At 41.2% G+C, this 12,263-nt stretch overlaps 2 protein-coding genes across 2 annotated transcripts in view; one reads left to right on the forward strand and one right to left on the reverse strand.

Moving 5' to 3' along the window:
• LOC119421085 overlaps positions 1–12,263 on the reverse strand; it is a gene marked incomplete at its 3' end in the record, with an annotated part of 641,076 nt that overhangs the window by 346,122 nt on the left and 282,691 nt on the right.
• LOC119410837 (regulator of microtubule dynamics protein 2) overlaps positions 5,856–12,263 on the forward strand; it is a 38,620-nt gene continuing 32,212 nt past the window's right edge. The window contains exons 1-2 of the mRNA XM_037677762.1: positions 5,856–5,905; positions 6,662–7,101. Of these exons, the coding sequence (XP_037533690.1) occupies positions 6,671–7,101 (431 nt within the window). The 5' untranslated portion in view covers positions 5,856–5,905; positions 6,662–6,670. The remainder of the gene's footprint in view (positions 5,906–6,661; positions 7,102–12,263) is intronic.

The raw sequence follows: 12,263 nt of genomic DNA on the forward strand, positions 1-12,263 counted from the left end.
GACAATGAATTCTCTTCTCTTCATTTCTGTTCTATTATATTTTGTTCTGTTCTATTTTTTTTGTTCTTTGTTTACGTTTTGTTTTTTTCTATTTTATTCATTTTGTCCTCTTCGGTTCTGTTCTGTTATAAAACGTAAAGAAACAAAATAAAAAATATTCAAAGAGATGTATTTGTCATGCACATCACATGTGGTGCATGAGGTGGGACGAAGGGTCCCAGTTAAATCCAACAAAAACACGTATTGTAAAGAAAAGCGTTAGTACGATCTGAGTCATGAACTAAGAATACACAAGACTAAGAATATATTAAGTACTAATAGTATAAAAACAATGTGCCAAATCAACAGCAGCACGAACATGAGTCTGTGTGAGCAGATGAGGACGAATGAACACAGCAGCATGAAATAATCAGCAGCACGAGATCAGCTTAAAAACAAAGCTATAGCTAAATAAATAGCTAAATAAAAAATATAGTTATAGCTAAATAGTATTTATAGCTAAATAAATAAGTTTTATTTGTAGGGAGATTGAAGATTTAAAATTTCTTTTGGTCACGTTTGGATATTAATGACATTTCTTTGTTAGTAAATCTCATTTTTTGTAAATAATTTATTATGACATTCGTTGTGCTGAAGGTGAAGCATGATGATGATGTGTTTGCTCGTGTCCGTGTGTCTCTCAGTAAAATATCACATGAATCATTGGAGTAAGTTGAATAAAACGAGCAGAATTTTCTCTGCGACTGATTAACTTGTGAAGTCAAACCATTTTTAAAATGGCCGCCACAGCCACCTGACCCGTGACCACAACTCAGAGCGTTTTACAGATAATGAGCTAAAGTTTAGCGTAGTAGTAGCTGAGGGTTATTCACAGCACACACTCTGAGCGTGACGTCCTTATTTTCAACATTTAACCAAAACCACTGGATGTCAGACTGAAGCTCTGGCTGGCTCCGGTGGCGGGTGATATGCATTCCTTTGATGTGCACGTTCACATTTTTCTTCTTCTTTTCATGAACACATTAAACTTTGTCCTAAAAAACAAACGTGTTAATCATTCCAGCCCTCCTGCAAGGACCGCTCTGTGCTCGCCGGCTGCAGGTTCAAGGTTTGTGTCAGAAAACACTTGGTGCTCAGTCACTCTTTAGGTTCTGGTGCTGACCGGGTCCAAACTCACTGAGGAGGGACGTGTAAAGGTACGTTTGAGCGTTTTGTTCCAGAATTATCAGAAGAATAACGTTAAAGCTTTCTATTTGTGACATGTAGCATCAAACCAGGTCAGCTGTAATAAACTGAACTTTTCAGGTTTCTGGTGTTTGAAGCTACGTTTGGATTTGGATCATCGTGACGTGAGCGGTTCCACAGGCAACACACGTTTTGAAGTGAACAGTGCATAACCAACAAACACCCTTAGCAGCCGCGCTTCTGTAGTAAGAAAACACAACTTTAAAACGTCAGACTCGTGAAAAGCAAACACCGAGGTTTCTTTTCTCCTCCCTGAGGGTGCAGTCCTGTTAGTTGTTGCTTCTGCTCAGAAAAAAGCTCCAGAAGATTCTTTAGGATTATATTTCGGCAGATATTTCCTTGTGGTCCAAACCTCTGTTTGACGTGACGGGTCAGATGTTTACAGATTTATCATAATGTGGGAAATGTCGAGGTCAGAACATGTTCCTGTCAGAGCTGCTGAGATGAACTTTGATCAGCAGGAGACTGAGTTCACTCCAACATGCTGACAGTATGAGACACAGATAAGATACTGTGCATGTAATAAAACATGTTCAGAACTAAACTTAGAAGATCAATGAGAAGAAGCAAATATGATTTCAACTCTGTGTCTTTTTAAACGTCATTTTGGTATAAATCATTTCTCTGCATTTGAACTGATAAAGGGCGTGCTTACAAAGGAAATGCTGTCAGAGCAAACAGTTTCCAGTGAGTTCAAGAACTTCTACTAAAGAAAAAGTTTTGTTATGTGAATGCTGAAATGAAAAATGTGCAGTTCAGCATATTTTGGGTCATGCAAAATCTTGACCTTTGAGTAAAGGAGTAATTTATTGGATTATATAATCTGTGAAAGAGTCAATCCATGTGCAAAGAAAAGTCAAGTCCATCCATCCATTATCTTTTACCCACTTCTTCCATTTTGGGTCATGGGAGTCACCGGTGTCCATGTCCAGGTATCACTGTGCGAGGGACACCCTGGACAGGTCTCCAGTCCATCACAGGGACACATAGAGACAAAAGAGACAAACAACCATTCACTCTCTCTCACCTAGGGACAATTTAAAGTCACCAGTCACTCTAGTATGTTGTTGGTCTGTGAGAGGAAATCGGAGTATCCAGAGAAAATCCACGCATGCACGGAGAGAACATGCAAACCACCCAGAAGGCACCCGGACCGGGGATTGAGCCAGGGACCTGCTCGCTGAGAGGCAGCAGCTCTACCAGTTGCGCCACTGTGCCGCCCGTCTTAAAGGTCAACAGGAGAATTTTAAAATCAATCCAGATACGTACTGGGAGCCAGTGCAGGGAGGACAGAACTGGTGAAATATGCTCAAACCTACGAGTTCCTGTTAAGAGCCGAGCTGCAGCATTTTCTGCAGCATCGCCTTATAATCCAGCTGTTTTTGCTACTTTCTTGCCATCTTACTTTAATTTGTAAAAAAAAAAAAAATCTGTACACCTTTTTATAATTGTCCATTGTTGTCATCATTCTTTGTTGAAATCAGGTCTCTCCTGTAAATGAGTCCTCGAGGCTCGGTGGGATTTACCTGTAGAAATAAAGGTTGAATTTTGGACGAGCTGGAGACGTGAGGGAGACCTGACTGACCCCAACATAAAGTGAGTTACAGTACTCTAGTTGGGTTGTAATGAAGACATAGACTAGTTTTTCAAGGTCAGATCTGGTCAACACTGACTCAACCATCACTTTCTGCCTTAACTGGAAGAAGCTCTTTTGTAGAACAGAGTTAATCTGTTTATTAAACTTAAAGTGAGAGCCTAAAACCATCATGAGACTTGTAACAGACTCTTTAAGATATGGCTGAAGATTGTCCAGATTTACAGGAACAGAGACAGCAGAAGAGCTTGGGCTAAACACGATGTCTTCAGTTTTCTGATGCTGAAAGTTTGAATCCATCCATGCCTTGATGTCATCAAGACATTTTAACAGAGGGTGAATTGTGCATGAACTATTGGTTTTAAGGACCAATAGATCAGACAATCATCAGCATAATAATGAAACGAAAGACCATGTTTTCTCAGGATAGACCCCAAAGGTCACAGATACAATAAAAATAGAAGGGGTCCAAGAATCACCCGAATCAAAGACTACCTGACAAACAGACCACAGTTTGTGAGACTGAAGGGTTGTGTCTAACCAGGTGGTCAGTAGCTCAGGAGCACCACAGGGGCGTGTACTCGCACCATTCCTTTTCACTCTGTACACCTCAGATTTCCAGTACAAAACAGACTCCTGTCATCTGCAGAAATATTCTGATGACTCTGCAGTGGTCGGGTGTACCAGAGATGGACAAGAAGCTGAGTACAGGGAACTGGTGGACCGCTTTGTGGCATGGTGTGGAAACACTCATCTCATCTTGAATGTGAACAAAACAAAGGAGATGATTGTAGATTTCATGAGAAACAGGAACAGGTCCAACCCTATTTCCATCATGGAAGAAGAAGTGGAGGTGGTGGAGAAGTATAAATACCTTGAGGTTCACCTGGACAATAGACTGGACTGGAAATGCGTCTACAAGAAGGGACAGAGCAGACTGTACTTCTTGAGGAAGCTGAAGTCCTTCAGCGTTTGCAGCAAGATGCTGCATATCTTCTATAAGTCTGTTGTAGAGAGCGCTGTCTCTTCTGCATCATCTGCTGGGGGAGCAGCACCAGAGCAAGAGACTTCAAAAAGATCAAGAAGCTCATAAAGAAGGCTGGCTCAGTTCTGGAGACTCCTCTAGAACCTTTGGAGATGATTGTTCAAAGAAGGATTCTTCATAAAATGAAGAACATTATAGACAACCCTCAGCATCCTCTTCATCAGACTGTCATACAACGTTAGACTGTCATACAACAACAGAGTGTCATACAACATCAGACTGTCATACAACAACAGAGTGTCATACAACATCAGACTGTCATACAACAACAGAGTGTCATACAATGTTAGACTGTCATACAACATCAGACTGTCATACAACATCAGACTGTCATACAACATCAGACTGTCATACAACATCAGACTGTCATACAACAACAGAGTGTCTTCAGTCAGAGGCTTCTTCAGATCCATTGTAGGACAGACACTATAACAGATCCTTCCTGTCCACAGCATCAGCATCTAGAACAACTCTTGAATGAAACCAGGATGATGAGTTACAACAACATTTAATTTACCTCTGGGATTAATAAAGTATTTTTGAATTGAATTGAATTGAATTGAATTGAATTGAATTGAATCGAGCCTTGTGGGTCCCTGCAGGAAGGAGACACTGACGCAGATACATGATTCCCAAACTTACCTCAGAAACTCCTGTCGCTCCGATAAGAACAGAACCATTCTGATGCTGCACCTGTAATCCCAACCCAGTGTCCTTGCTGCGACATAGGGATTCTGAAACTCATAAATCCCTAATCAGGATTATCACTAAAGGAAAAAAAATCGCTGTAATGCCACTTTGATTGGTGATATGTGCTGCTGATCCCATGCTGCTGATTATTTCTTGCTGCTGTGTTCATTCGTACTCATCTGCTCACACAGACTCATGTTTGTGCTGCTGTTGTTCCGCGTATTGTTTTGCACTATTAGTGTTTAGCATATTCTTAGTTTATATCTTTGATCCTTATTACGGTTTCTTTCTACAGTTTATATTTTGTCATTGTTGAATGTAACTGGGACCCTGAGTGCACATTTTTGTTCCACCTCATGTACCACATGTGATGCGAATGACAATAGATCAACTTGAACTCTGTGGTCAAATATGTAAAGCAGCGGTAAGGTAAAGAAAAAGACATGTAGTTATGATTGTCAGCAACATAAAACATGTTTCAGGTGCAGTAAACCCAACACAGGAAAAGTGACAGAAGACAGTTCAAACATCTGATGTGATGGCTGTAAAATATGTTTTAGAGGTTTCGAAACACCAGGTAGAAGGAGAATTCACGTGGCACCAACTTTTGTGACAAAATGACAGGTTTAAATTTATATTGCATTAGTAAAAATAAAATGTGTTTTTATAAAATGCTTCATCATAGAGGACATCTCCCTCCATCATCATCATCTTCAGTTTGCACAGTTTTGACTCTTCCAGCTGTATTACCCTCAACAAGAAAAATGAACGCGTCTCAACTTCTGTAGCTAATATTCTTGAAAAACAAATTAAACTTTTTCAGATTTTCCATTAAATATTTGGGAATATTTTACCAAAGGTCTTTAAATGCAAATGTATTCAAAAACAACCATTGCTCACAGTTTTTAGAAGATGACCCTGCCTGTTTCATCAATCCTTGGAGATTATAAAGAAGACGGCAGTTGAGTCTGTTCATTATTGATACTTTTAAAACCTGGATATGTCCCATTTTCTTTCCTTTTATTATTTGTCTTTCAGAATTATTTGTAGGTGTCTTTAGGTTGACTTATTTCGTTTGCTAAAGGAAAACAGAAAATACTGCAATATACTTATATACATACATATATTACTGTTATCAATGTAATTTTATTTGTTTTTATTTTTTAATTTGGTTGTTTATTTGTTTGGGTTACTGCAACGTTTTCTTTGCGCGTGTGAAGAACGGAACAAATGATCTGAGTCGCGTCCGTCCGCCCGGACTCTTTTAACCGCCGTACCAGCGAGCCGTGAACGTCACGGTCACCGAGCTGTCTGCTGTGTTTACCTGGACGGTGAGACTTGTACAAATGGAAGCTTTTTGTTTGTTTGTGGGGTTTTTGTTCGCGATGAAGGCCGGTGTGGTTTAGTTTGAAGTGAAAATATTTTTAGTTTTTTAGTTTCGCGGAGGGATTTTAGTTCCGTTTGACAGGTGCCTCACTTCCTGCTAACACCGTAATTAGCCTCGCTTGTTTACGAAATGCTTTGTGTTTCCTCTTGTCTGCAGGTTAGACACACCTGGAACCTTGTTAGTAATTCTGTAGTATTTTCTTGTAGTGTTTTCTCTGTCAGAGCTCTTCCTGTTGTTTAGTTTACCGGTAATCCTTAATGATCTTGTTACCTGAAGCTAACTGATTAACATAAAACTGTCAACCCTTCAAGCTGGAGGTGAGTGATGAAACTCCCTCGAGACAGAAACGTTATTATTCAAAGTTCACCTGTCATTCATGCATTCAGATTAATGAGACTTTGTTACATTTCACGCAGCAGGTCATTTTCTTCTTTTCATGATTTTCTGTTGTTGAAGCTGCTGTTTGAGCTCAGTCTTTAAGGATGTAACTGAACGTTCAGAAAACCATCAGGTCTTTCTCTGTCATCCTTCTGGTTCCGCTCAGATCCACGTGGAGCAGCCAGTAGGAACTGAAGGTTCCTTTTGTAAAGCTAAAAAACATTTTTATGCTGTTACACTTTTAAACTGTACATTTCTGATATTTACAGCATGTTGTTCATGTTGTTGGTAATTAAAGTCCAGTGTTTTGTCCCCCCTGCAGGTCTGCAGGATGGCTCAGACGGACAGTAAGGTTCTGGTTCTGGGAGTACTGGCTGGAGTGGCCGGCATCGGTCTGGCTGTAGTTTGTTACAGGGGTTTAAACTCGAAGCGAAGGGGCTCCTGGCCGGGCCTAAGCCATACCTGCACTTATGGACATGGGTCTGGTATGATGTTGGTGGATGGTCCAGGTCTTCCGGGCGGGCAGGCTGAGGTTCTGCAGCGACTCGAGGCCCTGATCCAGTGTGTGTCTGAGCTGAAGGAAGAGATGAAGGCGTTAAAGACCGCGCTGCCAGCGCTGAAGGACCACGTCAGGGAGGAGTTAAAGGGCCACAACACTGCACATGGAGCCGGTCCTCTGCACAGAGCCAGAAGGAAAAGGACTGTGGGGGCCACGTCCAGGGCAGAGGGACTGAGCTCTGAGGACGCAGAGAGCGAGGGAGGGTGAGTTAAAAGACTCAGAGGTTTTGTGTTCTGATACAAATTACTCGGGTCTCTTTTGAAAACAGTGGGTCGTAGGTGTTGTGTCAGAAAGCATCCCGACAGGAAGAACAGTGTTAGGCAACAACTTGAGGTCACTACCAAAGGCCAGTGAAAATAAAATAAATAATAATAAATATGTGTGTGTGTGTACACACACATATATATATTTGGTTATATACATTTTAAAATGTCCTTTTATTTAAACTAGATTTTAAACATTCCAAAATCACTGCCCATCCATTCCACCTACAACCACAAATCCATCGTGCTGCTCATATGCTGCCAAATGTTCTTTTACCACCTGAACAGATGGTTTCTATTATTTTCCCAGTTTAACAACTTTCCTTTAAATTTTGTGAGGAACTGGTCGGTCTTGTGTTTCCTGTTGAACCTGTTTCCTGGTCTTCTCTTCTGAAAGTAGAGCTTGATGGAGCTGATTTGCTCGAGGTGCTGCAGGGAACAGCAGAATAATCTACCACTGTCTTGGAGCAACACCTTGATCTCACGCCAGCCATAAGAAGAATAAACATCACGCTTTTTTATTTTGACCAGACGGGTCTTCAAAAGCAAACAGCCGCAGATAAATGACGAGGATTTGTCCAAGGCTGTTGTGTTCTCAACAGCTGGGCAGGATTCAAAGTTTTCTCAGGCTTGACTGGGTTTCAAATTTACTCTGAAAACTATCAAGTCTGGACAATAAAGTCTGCATATTTCATGAAAAGTAGACTCTAAAGAAGAAACTTTTGTCCAACAGTAAATTTCTTTTGTCGAATTCAAAGCAAGTTGTTTCAAAACGACGTCGACATCTGAACAAGATGTTTGATTTTTCTTCATGTGAAGCTCCTGACCAGACCTGTTGCTAAAAAGGATGAATTCAGTTAAAGGACAAGTGAAAATCTCCAACGGCTTTGTTCAAAACATGCCAGTTAAATTACGTTCCTAACTAGATTCCAATTAAAGGCCCAACATTCCTTGAAGGAATGCATAACGCACGCTGCCGTTCACCCCACAGTTTTACATCGTCTTGTGTTGAGAAGGGTCAAGTTGTTTCAGCCGTCTGGGATGGGACACTCGCGCCGTGTGTTAGGGATGACTCTCAGCTGCAACCACTCCAAATTGTAGCTCGGTACATTTGAGCTGTGGTGGACGTCTTGAATCAAGTTGAATAAAAGTCAATCACTTTTGAGTTGTGGTGGATTTTCTGAAATGAATCAAACAAGAGATAAACAAGAATTGTCTTTTGTGGAGATTTATTAAAAACTGAAATAATTCTGTAGCAGGTAAACAGAGTACAGAGCATCTGCAGGAGTTGTGGCCAAGACAAATGCAGAGCAAGAAGGATTCATTGGCCTAAGTTTGTTCGATTTGAACAGAAGGAGACGGATAATTCATGCAACCTTTATTTCTACAGGTTAGTGCCATCGAGCGTCAGGGACTCATTTACAAGAGAGACCTGAATTTAACAAAGAGCGACGACAACAGTGGACAATCATGAAGGACGCGTACAAATGTATTTATTTGTTTATTTACTTTTAACAAGTGAAAATAAAATGGTAATTAAAAGGAAAACGGCCTGATTGTAAGGCGGTGTAGAAAACTAAAAACAGGAACATGTAAATCTATCGTTCAGTAAAAAAATGAAACCACCTTAAATGTCGGCAGCCATGACACATTGAGATTCATTCTTTCATAAAACATAAATGATATGAGATCACATCCAGCCACAAAAATGGTTTTTACTCAGTCAACGTTACAGATTTGAGCTCTTTTTTTTGTTTTTGTTTACATTTTTACCATTAATATTTTGTATCTTACCCTGTTTGTTATCAAAATATCTTATGAACCACTAGATGGACTAAGTGAAACATTCAGGAAGTAATCTTTAGTTGAACCCGTACAAATGATTAGCTTTAAGGGTCAGTTCAAATCAAGATGTCCGCCACAGCTGATTGACTAGCCAGAAAAAGCTGTTTCTGTCTGTTTGAACGGATGAGGTCACACTGTGTGTGAAAGTAGCTGAGAGTAATTCAGAGCCCCTCCTCTGAGCCTGACGAACACCGAGTTGTGATCAAAACGGCTTCACCTCCAGTTTTTCTCAACATGAGGTGATGTTGGTCTAAAAGTCTGGCGTCGGCGTGCGTTGTGCAGTGAAGACATTTCTGCACCACTTCAGCCTTTCTCTGAAGGATCCACTTAACGTTATTAATCCTGAAAAACTTGAGGAGCTCGTCCTGTCTGAAAACGCTCTCACTACAACACCCGCAGGAGCCGAGGGCTCGGTGTTGGATTAAAGCTATGCTAAAGGTTTGGTGAAACCCGGTGAGGCGAGGTTGCACCTTTAGCATTTGTTTCAGGTTTGCACACTGTCAGAACTGATGCAGCAGCTGAAGTCAGAGCTAAAACAGTAAAAAGAGTTGTGTGGAGTCATTTACTGATCCTGTGGCAGCACTTTCCCAACAGAGGGCGTCAGGCCAGCAGGAGCTACAGCAAAACCTCATTTTATTACCAAACCGCTGCAAGCTCAATGTTTCTCTGAACTTCTGTGCAGTTTTTCTAGTTGCAGTTGATTATTTTGACTCAGTCATATTTTTCTGCATGAAGAGATTTCAGATTTCTAACGATCAGTCGTTAGGCTGATGGTCCTCCTTGATCATGTGAACAGCTAGCTCTGGATGTCAACGACAAACTATTTGATCCACCATGAGATGGAGCTATTTATAAGACTGAGTTTGTTGCAGCTCCTCAGACTGAAGAAGTCCTTTGGATAAAAGACAAAACATTTCAATAAAGAGTAATCATCCAGAGGACCGGACTCCACCTTATGTCCAACTTGATTATTGAGCATCAGGACATCTGTTAAAAGTAATTTATGACCATCTTCTTTTGACAACACTCTGTAAATGTCCAGGACCTGAGGAGACCAGTTGTTTTGTCTCGTTCTGATTGTGGACTGTAGCTGCTCAAAAGTCCTGGATGGGACTTGATATTGTTGTAAAACCTGTAGATCCTTTTCTTCATTGAGCATTTCCAGATGTGTAAGCTGCTTGTGTCAGAGGCACTAATGCACCCCCATACAGTCAGAGAGGCATGTTTTGAACTGTGAGCTGATACCAGGCTGAATGGTTCCTCTTGTCTTTAATCTGGAGGACGTGGTGTTTGTGGTCTCCAAACAGAACTTCAGATTTGGACCCGTCTGACCTCAGAACAGTTCTGGACTCGCCTCAGTCCATTTGAAACGAGCTCTGGTCCAGAGAAGACGGCAGCAGTTCTGGATGGTGTTCACATCTGGCTTCTTCTTTGTCTGATAGAGCTTTAAGCAGCATCTGTGGATCTACGTTTACAGACAATGACCTTGAGTCCAGAACAGAACCAGACCTGGTCTTAATGCAGTGAAGTCCAGACCTGGTCTTAATGCAGTGAAGTCCAGAACCAGACCTGGTCTTAATGCAGTGAAGTCCAGAACCAGACCTGGTCTTAATGCAGTGCCCCTGAGGGCCCAAAGACCACGGCCATCCAATATTGACCTTCAGCCTCATCCAATGAGCTCAGAGATTTCTTCAGATTCTTCTAATCTATTGATCAGATTATGAACTGGAGATGATGGAGATCAACGTCTTTATTCAGGAACTTTATTCTGAAAGACTGGTAAACCCCCGCCCATCTTTACTTCTGGCAGATCCAGTCTCTTTACACCCACTTCTTTTACTGACCTGTTGATAATTGTCCCAGTTAGTTACAAAATGCTCCTCCAGTTGTTTCTTTTTCATCTTTTGTTGTCCAGGGAACAACTGTTTGGAGATACGTTGCTGCCAATAAATTCTAAAATACCTTCATTTCTATTTGAAATATTTACCGTGTTCCATTGTGAATAAACTGTTATTTAGTTTATCACAACGCCTAAACTCTTTCAAAACAGGGGTTGTACTTTAAATCATAAAGTTAACATTCCTAAAATATTGTATATTCACATTTATTAATAATATTTTTACTTTAATTTGTGTCTCGACAGCCTCATTTTACCAACGGGATCAAATTTAGCACATTTATTTGCATATGGTCTTTTTAAAAAGTGCCAGCAAAAGTCCCCTTTCTGTCCGTAACCCCCTCAGTTCCCACACCGGTTTTTCTCCAGCTATTTTAGGAACACTTTACTACATCCTAGTATTATTCATTGTGCTGCACTTCAGGTGAAACTAGCCCGCAGCAACAGCACGCTGCATGAATTACTGTCTTTATTTACTCCAAACCTTATCTAGTTTCTGGGACAGATGAATGACAGGTGCTCTCCGTCAGTTGTTCCGGACGTGTCAGTGACTCTGTCCGCCAGGTGATTCAGCAACACGGAAAGTGGGAGTTCAGCTGTTAGGAGGACCAGAGGAGTAAAATCTCTGGACTCTTTCCAGGCAGGCATTGTTCAGAGACCAGCGTTCATTGGTCTTGTCACCAGGCTCAATGAGCTGGACTGAATGTTCCTGGGCCCAGAGATGTTGGGATGGTTACTGGGGTTTGTTTGGACCAGGGTAACCATGGAGACTGCCACCGCTAAGCCCTCAGGGAGATCCGTTCTTTGGCCCTCAGGGTTGCCGTGCTCAATGGATGATCTCTCTCCTGTGAAGCGTGTCGGAAGGAAATGTGCAAACTTGGCAGTTCTCAATTTAAAGTGTAGGTAGAGTGTTACATGATGTCATTTTGCTTTGGTATCCTTTCACAAGCTTCCCACAGTAGTCTGCTTTTTGTCTCGTTCCTCCTGACAGAACTGCTGGATCTGAGTCATGTTTGTAGGCTGCTTTGCTCATGCACACCTTCTCAGCTCTGTCCACAGATTTACTATGGAACTGAGATCAGGAATTTGTGATGGACACTCCAAAGCATTGTCTTTGTTGTCCTTAAGACGTCTTTCGTTACAAATAAAGTCCAGTTGTTTTTTATTGAACGTTTTTTTAATTTGTCCTTAAGACACTTTGTAACTAATTTTGACGTACGCTGAGGGACATTATTAACCATTTAAAGACCCATTTGTGTCCAAACACCAAAATATGTTTATCTCAAGAACCTGTCTACTTCCTGGGTGGTACGATGACACACAGGACTCGTATACTTCCTGAGGGGTACAACGGAACACA

The sequence above is a fragment of the Nematolebias whitei genome, chromosome 1 (genome assembly GCF_014905685.2).
Source record: "Nematolebias whitei isolate Nwh7 chromosome 1, NemWhi1, whole genome shotgun sequence".
NCBI classification, from domain to species: Eukaryota; Metazoa; Chordata; class Actinopteri; order Cyprinodontiformes; family Rivulidae; genus Nematolebias; species Nematolebias whitei.